Source organism: Hyphopichia burtonii (genome assembly GCF_001661395.1).
Source record: "Hyphopichia burtonii NRRL Y-1933 unplaced genomic scaffold HYPBUscaffold_2, whole genome shotgun sequence".
Lineage (NCBI taxonomy): Eukaryota > Fungi > Ascomycota > Pichiomycetes > Serinales > Debaryomycetaceae > Hyphopichia > Hyphopichia burtonii.
The window spans coordinates 1,562,857-1,578,110 of NW_017963729.1; the positions used below are offsets into that span (position 1 = coordinate 1,562,857).

Here is a 15,254-nt window from a genome sequence, read left to right on the forward strand (position 1 = left end):
AATTAAAAAAAAAAAAGATAAGAGTCACTCGAAAAACCCATACACCAGAAGCCGTTTCCTTCGGTCGTTGTTTGTATAACTTTTCAGAATAATAAGCTGATCCAGTGGTCCATTACCCTGGATTCAACTCCTAAAGTCATACATAAGTCGACGGAGGCTTGGTTGCAAAGAGATGAAATAGGACTATATATGAGATCCAATCATTGGGAAGACAACTCTCTGAAATTACTCTGGTTTACGAGAGATCCGGTCAGATGCTGGAGAAGATCCGGTCAGATGCTCCAAAAGAGTCCAAAATGGTATACAAGAAGTAAGAACAAGAACCACTCAGGATTAATTATACGAGTTTGACAGGCGATGCGATGAGAAGTATAACAGGTTAGGGCCTGGTACGGAAGAGGTGAACGACATAGAGAAGATGCAACCCGCTATCTTTGATAACCAAATTGGAAAATAAAGAGTTTTTTTTGTTTATTTATGTTTTTCTATCTAGGTTTGTGGGTGCGTCGTTGACCCTGACCGGTACACTAAGTTGGAATATTATTTTAATTTAAATGATGATGAATTTCGTTAGAAATCGATTGAAGACTATTGCTTCTTTATAGTTGTGGGAAATGTCTGAAGAGGAGTCCTTTAATGAGTCCTTCAGTCCGACTGAGAATCAAAATGAGTATTCAAATTTGCTTTCCCGGAAACATTCCCATACGTTTTTAGATACCCCAATTGGTTCATTTAGAGGAGTTAATTCATTGCATAATTTTGCCAGCTCCTTTACTAGAGCCCAATCGTTTGCTGCTTCGAAATTGGATAATGAGATCCATAAGAAAAGGTCCTTCTTTGAAAGTCCAAGCAATGATGATGAAGTTGAAGATGAAATTTTTGACCCGGAACTTATGATGCCTTCTTCGAGGGGTGAACGATTAAGTACAGTTATTCACGACGCTTCCAATAGAAATCGGTATTTTGCAAACTCTGAAGCTTCTTATAACAATGATGTTTTCTATCAAGATGATATTATTGGTATTATGAATAACCGTTCAAGACAAAATTCTCAGTATGAAAATAACCGATCTGGGATTCCAATAACTAAAAAAATCAACCCATCTCCTTCTATTTCAAGTTTCCGTACTTCTATTTCTTTAGCCACTACTGCTTCTCATTTTAATTTGAAAAAAATTGAAGACAAAGATGGTAATGTCATTACCGTATTGGAAGGTCAATCAACAGCTCCTCAAACCATCTTTAATTCAATTAATATCATGATTGGGGTTGGATTATTAGCATTGCCCGTTGGTTTATTGAAAGCCGGCTGGCTCTTGGGTCTTCCTCTCTTAATTGGTTGTGGGTTGACTTCTTTTTGGACTGCTACTTTAATCTCAAGAATCATGGATACCGATAAAACTTTAATGACTTATGCTGATTTGGGTTACGCTGCTTATGGTTCTATTGCTAAACTAATCATCTCCTTGATTTTCACTGTCGATTTATTAGGAGCCGGTGTTTCACTCATTATTTTATTCAGTGATTCTCTTTTTGCATTATTAGCTTCAGAAAACTCTCCAAGTTATTTAACTGGTACTAATTTGAAGATTTTAAGTTTTTTCGTTCTTACTCCATTTACTTTCTTACCTTTACCTATCCTTTCAATTTTCTCATTATTTGGTATTATGTCAACTATTTCAATCATTATCCTAGTCTTAATCTGTGGGTTTTTGAAAACTTCTTCCCCTGGTTCTTTGCTTCAAGTAATGCCAACTAATTTATACCCAAACTCTATCTTAGATCTTTTAAAAGGTTTATCCATCATCGCAGCTCCTTTTGGTGGTCATGCTATTTACCCTAATTTAAAAATGGATATGCGTCATCCACATAAATTCACTAGAACCTTGATTCCAACTTATTTCATTACTTTGCTTGCTGATTGTTCAATGGCAATTATAGGCTTTTTCATGTTCGGCCACCTTTGCAGTAACGAAGTCACTAACACTCTTTTAACTACTGCTGGTTATCCTACTTGGTGCTATCCTTTAATCAGTATGTTGATTTGCGTTGTTCCTTTAGCTAAAACTCCTTTAAATGCTAAACCAATAATTTCAAGCTTAGACTCATTATTTGGAGTCGATAAAGAGGTATCAACTCCAGGTAAAATTACAAAATTCTTCAACAGAGTTGCCGTTAATGCATTATTCGTTTTATTAGCAATTCTTTTCCCAGAATTTGAAAAAATTATTGGTATATTAGGTGCTTCTATTTGCTTTTTAATTTGTGTCATCTTACCTTGCTCTTTTTACATTAAAATCTGTTCGGCCCAAATAAAATCATTTGAACGTTTCAAGGTCATTTCCATTATATACATTGCCATCTTCTTATCGATTGCTTCTACTTGGGCTACTCTTTCATAAGTCACACTTGCAACGCTTTGAATTTTTTAGCGAAATATAAATTGCAAAAAAAAAAAAGAGGCAAAAAAAAACGAAAAAGAATATGTACAAATAAATATTCCTATTATTATACAGATTGATAACTTCAGTTAATTAATTATTAAATTTTCAATTTCAAACTCAATTATTGGCAAAATAATTCAAAAAACAGTCTGCAATTCTCATCATCATATCTTCAAGTAAAATTGAATCTAATAGATAATCATAATTGAATTTCATCAAAGTAGTTGTAGATGTTTTCCCATTCGCTGACCCATTTGTCGATCCATTTGTGTTATTGACAGATGACAAGCTTGCATCAAACTCATTAATCGATTTGAAAATAGACTCGAATAGTTTTTTGAACTTCAAATTTCTTGAGTTCAAATTATCCTTCATCGATAATCTGATTAATAATTTTTCTTTTTTTGCAAACTTATTCATTTTAAAATTCAAACATAATGATATTCGGTCTTTGGCAACCTTTTTGGGGTTACTTGGATTGATGGAATTTATCGTGTAAACAAATTGGATTGTGTTTAGATTTTCTAGTCTGGTATCAAACTGTAATTTTTGAAGTCCATTCGACAATTTCATTGAGTTGTTTATGATTAAATGGGTTTGGATCGCACGCAAAGCTTTAAGGATTGGGACAAGCTCTTGCAAATATTTAATAGATCCAATCATTGTATTTTTCTTTTCTATTGAATTTTGATTCAAAAACTTAACCATTATCTTAACTTCATTCAACTCATCTTTGTCTGTTAATATTGTGATTGATCCGTTTTCTTGTTCAGGTAAGACCAACTTGAATGTCGAGTAAATTGGATTTATTTTTATAGAAATTTCATTGATTTGATTTTGAATGATCTCAATATTAGTTTTGTTTAACTGTTCAAGCAATTTTATTAATTGATTTAATTTGTTTAAATTGTTAAACAAATTGTCTAATAACAACTTGTTGTTGCTGTTATCGTGTTCGGAATCGTTCATTCTTGAGGTCAAATCGATTAAGTCAACAATTTCAAACATATCTTTTTTAAACAGTAAACTCAATTTAGAAAAGTCATCGTTACTATTATCGTTTAGTGGTAAATTTTTGATATGTCCCATAAGTCTTAAATTCATTTGAGTGACATTATTGGTATTGGTTAATTTTACTAGCAAAAACAAACTATTTGATGAATTGCTAAGAGGTAAGAATTCACCATGATTATGAATCATTATTATTGATTCGTAGATGGTGTTTGTATCAATATTCTTGTCCAATGGTAATTTAAAAACATCTATAGCATTTTTTTCGACTTTCAAGAATCTCGAACTTCTTATTTGTAACTCTTCAGTAATCATATGATCGATTATCTTATTAGAACAAGTAATGGATAAATCGTCGAAAAATTCATAACTTAAATCATCATTTACCTTCAATTTTTCGACCCATTGAATTTTCCATTCACCTTTGATCGATTTAATTCTGGCAACCCACCAATATGTTTTTGAAGTTAATCCTGCGATAAGATTAATTAAAAACCAGCTAGAAGGCCAGTTTTTACAACGATAAAACTGAATTTTATTATTTGATTGTTCTTTTTCATTTATATCAAACTCAAATAACTTTAATGTTTCCAAATCGTTCAAATGAATTATGTTGTTTGATATCCATTCGGTTGTTATTAATTTATTATTGATTTCTTTATTTAAAGTTTCTAATTTTAATTGAATTAAATTTGACACAACGTTATTCATCATATCATCTTCAGTTATGAAATTTTTATTTTTTATTATTGAAGGTTGACTATTAATTCTCTTAGTGATATAATTTTGAATTGGAGAAGGGTCCATGAAATAGAAGAATCCAGTTAATGGATTTATGGCAAAAATGGTTTTTTTGGTTGGAGTTAAATTAAGTAGAAGTTGATGAGGTGATAGTATTGAACATGAATCTTCAGGTAATAGTTCTAACAATTTTGAATAAATATTTGAAATCGAAGATTCCGAATGTTTATTAATGATGATGTTTAAAATCAAATCAACACTTAAATCTTCCTCATCATCATTAGAGTTAAACCCCGGTATACTTTCAGAGAGAATACCAGTACTATCCTTTTCAGAATCTTTGTTAAGATGGGCTGTGCTATATCTACCATTTTTGAACCATCTAAAATTTAAATTATAGTTTTTGTCAATTCCCAATTCTATAAATGATTTCCAATTTCTCGAAAGGTAATGAGATGACCAATAATTAATGATGATTAAAGAAGATTGATATTTGAATTGAATGGAATTTTTCCATTTGCTATTTGTTGATAATTCCTTCAATTGTCTTGCAATTAAATATAACTTGAATGAAATTGAGTATTTATGCAAAGTATCGTATAAACCATTTAAACCTTGTTTTAATAGAACTTGATTTATAATTCTTTCCAAATTTTCGTGAGATTTTTGGGGTAACTTGGTAGCTATTTTATTATCCTTATGAGTTATTAGTGAAGTATCCGGATTTATACCAAATAAAAATTTAAAAGATATGAAAAAAAATGGAGATTGATAATAGTCTTCTATTTTATCGATTATTAAATCATTAGCTACAGTTATAGCAACTTCAAACTCATTTGGGATAGTGAAGATAACTCTACCATCTTTAATGGTATAGTTATTCATGAATCTTTTAGGCAAGTCATCAATTAAAGCCATTCTAGTAGTTAAAATCAAATTTAGATCCTGTAAGACTTCCAACGTTTTCTCAGTCGAAATCTTCAAAGGTTTTATAAGGTTATAAGAAGGTAATTGAGGTCTACCTTTAATTAAAATTTCTAAACTTGACAACAAATCACTATTTGGTAGTTGAGCACCCAGGTATCTATTTAATTCATTTAATCCAAATCCTAATTGTTCAAAATAGAAATCTTGACTTCTTAAGAAATTTAACAAATCGATTAATTTAGAAACATCTTTTGAATTTTGTGCCCATTTCACTAAAGTATAAATTTTGATAAAATCCTGTCTCAACGAAATAATGGCAGTCAAAAATTTCTTCTTACGATTAGAATCCGATTCCGATTCAACAGTGCTTGATAGATTTTCAATTATAGTTAGTAATTGTTTATAAGCTTCTTGAGTATAGAACTTTAATATATTTGATAACGGGATAATATTATTTGATATATGAGGGATCGGAGGCGGTGACTTGATTGATTTATTCAATTGGCCTTCATTTTTCAATGTCGATCCATTCAATTGATGGGATTCTAGTCCTGGATCTGTCCCACTCATATGTTATGCTAAGTGAATCGCTGAATTAACCGCTGAACTAAAGCCCACGAAAACAATTTAATAGGATAATTTAAACAAGCAATCCACCGGTTGCAGCTATTTGATCGAACCAAAGGATTAATTTAACTAAAATACAAGGATGAAATGAATAAAAATGAATGGAGGTTTGTTTTTTTTTTTTTGGTTTTTTCTTTCTTCTTCGAAAACCGTGACAACTGTCAATCAAAAACAACTAAATGTTTATTTTCTGGCAACCTGGTTCCTTTGGCAGTAAAGGGTGACTACTTCTCGAAGAATAGGTAGTGGTGTCTTGAACGGTATCGTGACAAACTATCGAACAATCAAATAAGAATCAAGCTTAACTTCTGAAAAGTGCACCCGCTTGTCGTTGTATAACTTTTTTTTTTCTTTAGTTTTTTTCGAAGTGGCGACATTTTTCGGGCGACACGCGACATATTTACACCCAGCAGAACCCTTTCAAGGTGAATTGATATATAATAAATAGTAGTTTATATTAAAATACAAACAAATGATAAAGTTACATAAAGGTACAAGCGAGGGAAATGAAGCAAGAACAAAAACAAAAACGGAAGACAAAGGCACGTAGTAAGACAAAAAAAAAAAATAAGGAATGACTAATAAAAATGAGTTGGAAGTGAATGTTTGATCCAGGAAAATTCATTTAAAGATAGAAGATGACTAAGTTCCGGTCTGCGGTCTTTTCTGACAAGAAGGGCATTAACGATTTTTTTCAAATCGGATAGGATATCTCTTATTTCTGGGTTGATATTAGAAGAGGATAAGTTAGATTCATTAGTTTTGAACCAATCCCAATCGATCATTGCAATACGATGGGCAGGGTTATTTTTCAATCTTTTTCTTTGTATGACCGAGGGCGATACACCGGTGTTAGAGATAAGATCCAAAGGGGGTAAATCAAAGGGTAACCGATCTTCTAATAGAGAATAGATAAGAACCCCAATTGACCAAGAATCGGTTAATTTCCCATTGTATTTCAAACCCATTAACAATTCTGGAGAGATATAATCTTGAGAGCCACAACGAGTGGAAAGCAATTCATCGGAAGAATGCAATTTTTTCAGAAGACCAAAATCGGTAATACAAATCAAAGGATTTTCGAAATTATTTAAATCTTTGGATATATTCATTAATTCGTCAAAAGAATAATTTAGTAAGATATTTTCTAATTTGATGTCACGATGGATGATGTTTTGATCATGGAGATAAGCAATACCGATGATTGATTCACAAATGATTCTTTTCAAAAGTAACCAATAATTTAAATTATTAAAATTAAATTTTGAATAATCAAAAGAAAATTGAAATAAATTACCACCATCACAATAATTTAAGAAAAATAATTGATCGTTATTTAATTTTAAGTTATGATAATCTAAATCATTAATTTCATCTTCATCACTTGGAATAAAAGTTGAATTAATAATTTCATCATCTTTAATTGATAAATTTATATTATAGTCAATTAAATGAATTAAACACGGATGGTTTAATTTATATAGAATGTTTAATTCTCTTTTGATAAAAGATTTATGATTTTTGATATCGATTTTATTAACTGTTGGGATTGATATAATTTTAATTGCAATTTTTTCAGCTTCATTAACAGTATTTGTAGCACAAATAACCGTACTAAAATTACCATTGCCAATTTCTTCAGAGAACTTATAGTATTTATTTTGATGAACCGAATGAAATATTGAATTCACATATTTTGAAGCTATTGAAATATCATTGGGGGGTGAAGGTATTTGGGTATCGCTAGATGTAATTGGATTTGAGCTGATTCTTTTCGACGCGGTTCCCTCTCCCAAGAGCGACTTCTTTCTGGTTAAGTTATTGGCGGTTGTTGGTTTATATTCACTAACAGTTCTATTGGAGTTAACTCCAACCCCAATACTGGGGGAATTATTCCGTTTCAAAACTTCAATATTATTTGGATTTCTTGGTGGGGAATTAAACCCAAACGAACCGTTATTAATGATTGGTGTTGGTAAATGGGTGATTTTATCAAAATTCAATCTTGTAGGCGATATAATCGATGGTGATGGTGATAGTTTAATCGGATCTCCAAGGCTTAGTGAGGTTGACCCATTCGAATAACCTTCAGTCTCGATTCTTAACCCACCAGAGCTATGTGCCATCGGAGGTTTTTCAAATATCTTATCTTCAGAAGACCCATTATCTGACCTTTTCGTGTCCTGAAAGGAGGTATTGTTAAATTTCTTCATTATTGTTATTGTTTGAGATGAGACTCACTATATTTCCATCCCGGTGAATGAATAGACCCACAACCCACAACCAAGAGATTCAAATTATATTCAATAGTTCCTATTAGCTGCACCAGTGGAAGCGTCAAACCAAAGCAGTGTACCAATAACAACCTGATGAGAAAGAAGTTGTTGATAATTTTTAATCCTTTGAGAGATTTGCTATTTGAATTTGTGTGTACTGCTTTTACCGCCGTACCACCAGCGACTTTTAGTTTTACCACGAACGGAACCTGAGATTACTCTTACGGAAGGTAAACCAGATACTTCGTTTTATACTCCACTCCTCCTTATGGTACACTACTGATAGTTGTCTACTGATGGTTGTCTACTGATAGTTATCTACTGATAGTTATCTACTGATAGTTATCTACTGATATAGTATCGTGATAGATACGCCAATCAGTAGTTTTCAGGTATTTGTTTGTTTGTTGGTGCCCTTGTTAAAAGACGGGCACCCTTACAACAAGTTATTGTGAGGGACATAATGGGACTATTGTACTGGGATCGTCTATTGAGAGAAAAGTTACATAAAGCCTTCTAATACCCTAAGGGCTTTTTCTAATCTTTGAATACCAACTTCGTATCGATTTTCATCAATAATCATATCACTGGTTAATCTAGATAAAGAGTCGATAATTTTTTCAATTAATTGTTTTTCTTTAATTGGTAAGTTCAATTGGTTGAATTCTTCACCAATCACCGTACCGTTAATACTTTCTAATAAGTTGATTAAGGTATTGTAACTGAAAGGTTTCAAAGAATTTACACTATTGATCAGTTCCTTTTTATTGTGTTTTAATTTTTTCAGTTTGGCTCTTTTGGGCTTTGATTTTTGTTTTGATCTTGTAGTGCTTTCTCTTACTAATTTACCCTTCAGTGGTTTATTGACTAAAACCGGTTCTTCTATATCAGAAAATTCGTCTTCTTGTACTTCTTTCAGCAGTTCACTCAATGGTTCGGTGGGATTGAATTGTCCTTGCTCTTTTATTGAAAATTTCTCGTCGTCATCGTCGTCGTCAATTATAATCCCACTACTGGCTAATCTAGTAGAATTTTGTCTTTTGGGTAATTTTATCCTGGACGTATCTTGATCGTGGTTTAAAGATCCATAGTTTTTGGTATTTTTCAATTCTTTTGGTTCTTCTTCTTCTGCAGTTTGTTTTGGCGTTGATGATTCATCTGAGCTTTGTGTTTTGTCGGTACTTTCAAGCGATGTTTTCCTAGATAACTTCTCTTTTTCTTGAATTTGACTCGATAATCTTTGTGCCCGCTTAACTTTTTCAACACTTGGTCTGGGTGGTAAGCTTGGTTTGAACTCATTGACCATTTCTTGTGATTTGAGTCCTTCAGCGGTTTCGTAAGTATCGGTACTAATTTCCGATCCAGTTCTTTGATGGCCTAGTTCATGTTCATTTTTATTCATTATTTCTTTCAATGGGAACTGGTGCTTGTCTTCTTCAGGTAAGTGCTTGTCTTCTTCAGGTAATTGCTTATCATCTTGTGTCGACTGCTGATTATCTTCAGCTAACCGTTTATTCTCTTCAGGTAACAGTTTATCATTTTCTTCAGTAATTGTCTTATCATTTTCTGAGTCTGGTTGTGGTAACTCATTTTTAGAACTTCCTCCTTCTCTATAATAATCGTCATCTTCGAAATTCTTCATTGAATTTGCACTTTCCATTAATCGGTCTAAATCATCACTAATACTTAATCTTTTACTATGTCTTTTTGTCTTTGGTATCCCGCTATTTCTTCTTTTTTTAAATTTGTCAATATCCTTTTTCAAGTCATTATTACTAATTACAATTTCACTTTTAGGACGACGTGATGATCTTGGTGGTATGGCCCCTTCAATGTTGGTCTGGTAACTTAAATTAGGCTCGTTAGTAACCCTATTACTAGTTGTATTCAATTTGCCCATTTGAATCGAGTCACTGGAAATCACCGAATTGGTCTCCTCGGTAATACTCTTTGATCGATCATGGGTATTGGATAACTTAACCGATGGCTCGTTCTGCTGATTGATTGCTTTAATCGATACTTGCTGGGCAATTTCCTTGTTGGCTTCACTATACTGGGAAAGCCCACTCATGTATGATTTGCGATCGTATGCTCCTCTCCCAGTGATTGGAGAGTCTAAATTCTCATAAGATGATGTTGAAATCGCTGCACTGGGTGGTAATGGTGGTTGAAATCCTTGAAATTTTTCATTGACTTGATCCTTAAACGGATCATTCGATGCGTCTGATCCACTATATTCTTTTGGATTCTCTTCTAATTGAGTTTCTTCCCTAGACTTATTAAAATTTGCATCGGATTGCGTATAACTAAATTCTGATGTATTATCTTCCGTTTCCATCTCTGTTTTATCTTGTAGTCAATTAATATATCTTCTTCGATTTCCAAAGTAACTAATACCAATTAAATAAGTACCTAAATTTCAACTTCTGGGTGAATGACCAATTTATTAGTAGTAACAATTTAACCTTTAATGATATTCTCCGTTGTATTGGTGATTTGACCTTTTGATGTTTTTTTAACTTCGTTTAAATCATAATCCCAATTTAAGATCTGAATCGTTAAATATCAATTCTTCAGTGCCTATTTATCTTTCTCCCTAATTAGGTAGTCTGATTATGTTGGTTTCGTGTAGCCCTGAAGTTGATGGTCTTGTGGTGTTTGGAGGTTGGGAAAAAGATTTTTTCTTTCTAATGAAAAAGGCTGGCTATTACAAACAACCAGCCAATTCTTTTACTCCATAAGCATATTCGGCATACGCAAAGGGAGAAAGGATAAACATGTCCGGGGTGCCATGTTGAGAAGCTTCAGATGTTTGAGTACCAAGTATTTCTCGCGGACACCGCTTAATTTGGAAACTTATACGAGACGATTGCAAAAAGTAGATTCTCGAAAAGTTACTTCTGATGGATTGGTAGACTTGATTAGAGCCAATAGAAGGCTACAATTGCAGCGGCAGGGCCATCAGAAGTCCGGTGACGATTTTTTGGGGATCACCGTGGCCCAGTCCAGGACGGAGTACGAAGAGCAGTTGTGGAATGAGGTGTTCCACCGGTATCGGAAGTTGGTGGACGATTCAGTTTTGGCGAAGTATATCTTCACCGTGCCCAAACCTAGTAATATCAAAGGATTGTTCGATGAGTTTAAGGGGAAGTACCACCAAGACTTATCTGGAAAGCATATAAACGTTGAGTTGGTTAAATGTTTCATACACTTTTTACTTGCGAATAAAGAATATTATAATTCGATAAAGTTTATAGACTTGACAATTAATCATCCCAAAACTCATAAACTCATTCGAGCAAACTTGATCAAGGAGTCTGGCTATATAGGGATTGGACTCGTTTTGTTGCTGGCGGTACAGGCGCTAGCATTGCCTTTAATTCCATTCCATCAGTACTTGCTCTTCAATGGTGGGATTGGATTTGCATTGGGTTACTTGTTCCTTCGATTGAATACAATCAACGAAGTTGGGAGGGTCAGCTGGAGATCGTACAAGTCGTTATTGTACCGATACGAACACCAACACGAATTGAAACTAGTTAATAAGATTCTAACTTATTTCGAAGAGCATAATGAAATAAACATTAGAAATTTCCATAATAGTAAGGTTCGGAAAATGTCGAGTTTGAACATATTTGAACTGAACTCTTATGTGATTGAACTACCAAATAATGAAAACTTGATTTTATCTTCTTCAAGTAACCCAATCCACTCTCCCCAAGAAGAAATTGAAATTGTTCGTTTACAAAAATTTTTCAAAAATCAATTGAATAAGAGAAAATTGGTTTTAAACGATCTACAAAGTGAATTGATCTTTCTAGAGTTCTGGCTCACTCATGGGGAAAACTTCGAATGGGTAGAACCCGACCAGGACCCGGCTGAACTAATTAGATTTATTCATAAGTAATACATGGTCAATTGTAACCTCAAGTTGTAGTTCTCTATGTTTTTTGTTTATTTAATTTTTTTACTTTTCTGTTAGTTGAAAGAATTTTTCATACGCGAAGCAAGTCCAAACAGTGTTTATTCAACGTTTATCATGAGTGAATACGTTCAATTACCTACGCCTCCGGACCTAGATGTGGTGTCGTCTCTACAATTCTCTAATGTCGATAACCAATTGTCCGTGGCTTCGTGGGACCAATCTTTGTTACTTTATGATGTAACCAATACCCCCAGATTACTCAATACTTTCAAATCCGAAACACCAATACTTAGTATAAACTATGGATTGAACTCTAACGCGACATATTTAGGTGGGTTGGATGGTTCTATACGGCATATTGACTATGAAAATATGAAAATCTCTACTGATAATGCAACAAGAACATCATCAGAAGGGATTTCTCAAGGTATTAATAATTTAAAGAACATTAAAAATAAAGATAATTTGATAGTATCAACGTCTTTTGATGGTACAGTTCAATACATCGATACCAGAATATATAAACCAGTTCATACGAAAACCTTGGATGATAAAATATTCAAAATCGACACTACAAGTTTGAATACCGTTATTGGTATGGCAAATCGGAAAATTGAAGTTTATGATATAAGAAATTGGGATCAGCCTTTCCAAATTCGTGAAAGTGGATTGAAATATCAAATCAGGGACTTGAAATGCTTCCCCAATGAACAAGGTTACGCCTTGTCCTCTATCGATGGCAGAGTATCGATGGAATACTTTGATAATGCTCCGGAAGTTCAAGCTCAAAAATTCGCCTTTAAATGTCACAGACAATCAAATAAACAAACAAAAGAAGATATGGTCTACCCAGTGAACTCTCTTCTCTTCCATCCAACGGGTAACACTCTTTTCACCGCTGGGTCCGATGGGTATGTTTGTCTTTGGAATTTAGAAAGAAGAAGAAGAATGAAACAATACCAAAATTTACAACAACCAGTCACTTTTCTAGACTTGAATTACAATAACCAACTCCTAGTATTGTCTACAAGCGATGATAATTTTAAAAATAAACTGGATTTGGCTACGAAATTACCTTCAAAATCTTCAAAAATTTGGTTGAAACTCGTTAGTGCTTCCGAATGTGTGCCTAAGAAATAACCATTCGTTCTTCCTGTACTACCACATTCTGCCTCTTGTATTTCTACTGTAATATACACTATCAACACATGTTACTATTCGTTCAACTTTCAGTGGGTCAATCACAGATATATGTCTTCTCGGGCAAGTGACTTTTTTCAATTTTTTGTACCTCTTCTTTTGTTCGCTTTGCATCTCATTTTTCTTTTACTTCTTTATAGGAACAAGTTTTAATATTTGAAGAAAGAAAACTAATAGCTTCTTACGAGACATAATCTAGCCTTACAGTTTAAAAAGGAAGATCTGGTTGATAGCAAACAAAAGTTTCCAAAGGCTATTGAATAACTCTGAATAAGCCTAAGTTTCCGATTAGATTCGAATTAATAAAATTTTCAAAAAAATGAATAAATTTGAAAAATTCACCGACAATTTTTCTAATTGGTTGAAGGAAAGAGGCATCCAGATTAACTCTAAGTTGAAGCTTGAAGATTTACGTGAACAAAATCAAGGTAGAGGTCTCGTTGCAGTTGAAGATATTAAGGAGGACCAGGTTCTTTTTTCATTACCCAGGTCAGTAACCATATGTGTTGATAACTGTACATTAATCAAGGATAGACCTGATTTGAAAGAAAAGTTAATGAAATTAAATCACTGGGATTCCTTAATTATAGTTTTATTATACGAAATTAAGGTTGTTGGCGAAAAAAGCCCTTGGATTGATTATTTCAATATTTTACCAATAAATGACGAGCAAAATTATGTATTCAACCAACTTATGTTTTGGTCTCCAGAAGAACTAAAACATTTATCTCCTTCGTTGATTACTGAAAGAATTGGTCGCGATTTGGCTGAAGCTATGTATAGAAAATTACACCCAAAAATTGTCGTACATGACTTCAAGATAGATCAATTAGGGGAAGTTAGTTTGGATGAGTACCATAAGATTGCTTCTTTGATCATGTCTTATTCTTTTGATGTTGAAAGACCTGAATTTGTTGGAAAATTTGACCAAGGTCAAGATTCAGATCTTGATGATTACGAAGACGATGACGATAACGATGATAATGATGATGATGATAACACCAATGATAATCCTGAGTCAAATGGAAAGCCAGCTAGAGTAGTATCTACCAATGCAAATGTAAGTGATACAGAAGAAAAAGGGCTCTCAAATATTACCCTGTCCTCTGACAAAACCGATGTTGGTACATTTCCTTCAACTGATGATGAGGCTGAAGGTAACATTTTTAATGATGGCTTTTTCAAATCCATGGTGCCCTTGGCAGATATGTTAAACGCTGATACTACAAAGCATAATGCGTCCTTATTCTATACCAAACTGGAATTGATAATGAAAAGTGTGAAACCAATTAAAAAGGGCCAACAAGTGTATAATACTTACTCTGACCATCCAAATAGCGAAATTTTGAGAAGATACGGTTATGTTGAAATTCGTGGTTCCAAGTATGACTTCGGTGAAATTCCTTTACCTTTAATCAAAAAGTTTTTCATCGAAACTCAAAGTATGTCACCTAGCTTGGTTGATGAAGTTTTATCTATCATGAATCAAATTGTACATGAGGATGAAGAAGATGAAATGGTTGATATAGTGTTGGACTCCTACGATTGTTTCAAAACTGGTGAGGTAATCATTGAATTAATTTTTGTAATTCAAGTATTGACGATTATTTCCGCTTTGAACTTATTGAAATCAATGGAACACTTAAAATACGAATCAAAGTTTGCTTTTGTTAATAGAATTTTGAAAAAATGCTACCAATTAATTGAGTCCAAAAAATTAACAAAGATCTTTTTGTCCAATTATAAAAAGATTTTGGGTTTAAGAATTGCTCAATATCCTGAAATTGCTACTATTTCCTTTAATGATAACATGATGTTAAATAGGAAAAAAATGGCTGGTGTCGTCTTGAAATCTGAATACCAATCTTTGGTTAATTGTTTGAATATTGACATGGCCTTCAATACTGATAATGGTCCTTATAAATTCATTGAAGATGACAAATTGATAAAAAACATCGTGAAAAAGAGTTTTCTTAATGATTCGCCTTCCACTGATGAAGACATATTATCTTTAACTTCTGGTGAACCATCGAATAAGAAACAAAAAACTGAATAGGGTTTTATTATTTTTAATCGGATTTCTTCTCTCTTGTGTACTATAGG

At 33.0% G+C, this 15,254-nt stretch overlaps 7 protein-coding genes across 7 annotated transcripts; 4 read left to right on the top strand and 3 right to left on the bottom strand.

The window, feature by feature from the left end:
- Positions 1 to 483: 483 nt before the first annotated feature.
- On the top strand, positions 484 to 2,402 carry HYPBUDRAFT_193930 (uncharacterized protein; the record flags this gene model as incomplete). Its single annotated transcript, XM_020222958.1, has 1 exon — positions 484 to 2,402. The coding sequence occupies exon 1, from the start codon at positions 615 to 617 to the stop codon at positions 2,400 to 2,402; it is 1,788 nt and encodes a 595-aa protein (XP_020078112.1). The 5' UTR covers positions 484 to 614.
- Positions 2,403 to 2,576: 174 nt separating this feature from the next.
- MED14 (Med14p) lies at positions 2,577 to 5,609 on the bottom strand (the record flags this gene model as incomplete). Its single annotated transcript, XM_020224040.1, has 1 exon — positions 2,577 to 5,609. A coding segment is annotated over one exon (3,033 nt), but the record flags the coding sequence as incomplete, so codon positions are not given.
- A 725-nt stretch (positions 5,610 to 6,334) lies between these two features.
- On the bottom strand, positions 6,335 to 7,813 carry HYPBUDRAFT_91198 (serine/threonine protein kinase; the record flags this gene model as incomplete). The annotated part of the gene is made up of 1 exon (XM_020223875.1): positions 6,335 to 7,813. A coding segment is annotated over one exon (1,479 nt), but the record flags the coding sequence as incomplete, so codon positions are not given.
- Positions 7,814 to 8,528: 715 nt separating this feature from the next.
- HYPBUDRAFT_87261 (uncharacterized protein) lies at positions 8,529 to 10,109 on the bottom strand (the record flags this gene model as incomplete). Its single annotated transcript, XM_020223799.2, has 3 exons — positions 8,529 to 8,980; positions 9,209 to 9,375; positions 9,514 to 10,109. Coding segments are annotated over 3 exons (1,215 nt in total), but the record flags the coding sequence as incomplete, so codon positions are not given.
- Positions 10,110 to 10,584: 475 nt separating this feature from the next.
- Positions 10,585 to 11,942, top strand: HYPBUDRAFT_152253 (uncharacterized protein). The gene has a single exon (XM_020220919.1). It carries the CDS (start codon positions 10,818 to 10,820, stop codon positions 11,931 to 11,933), a length of 1,116 nt encoding a protein of 371 aa, XP_020078116.1. The 5' UTR covers positions 10,585 to 10,817; the 3' UTR covers positions 11,934 to 11,942.
- A 123-nt stretch (positions 11,943 to 12,065) lies between these two features.
- On the top strand, positions 12,066 to 13,325 carry BUB3 (Bub3p; the record flags this gene model as incomplete). The annotated part of the gene is made up of 2 exons (XM_020222169.1): positions 12,066 to 13,058; positions 13,314 to 13,325. The coding sequence occupies 2 exons, from the start codon at positions 12,066 to 12,068 to the stop codon at positions 13,323 to 13,325; spliced, it is 1,005 nt and encodes a 334-aa protein (XP_020078117.1).
- A 145-nt stretch (positions 13,326 to 13,470) lies between these two features.
- On the top strand, positions 13,471 to 15,207 carry RMS1 (ribosomal lysine N-methyltransferase; the record flags this gene model as incomplete). The annotated part of the gene is made up of 1 exon (XM_020222168.1): positions 13,471 to 15,207. The coding sequence occupies one exon, from the start codon at positions 13,471 to 13,473 to the stop codon at positions 15,205 to 15,207; it is 1,737 nt and encodes a 578-aa protein (XP_020078118.1).
- Positions 15,208 to 15,254: the final 47 nt, after the last annotated feature.

Excerpts from the sequence above, each read along its gene's own strand:
- HYPBUDRAFT_152253 (XM_020220919.1), top strand. The coding sequence starts at position 10,818 with ATGTTGAGAAGCTTCAGATGTTTGAGTACCAAGTATTTCTCGCGGACA.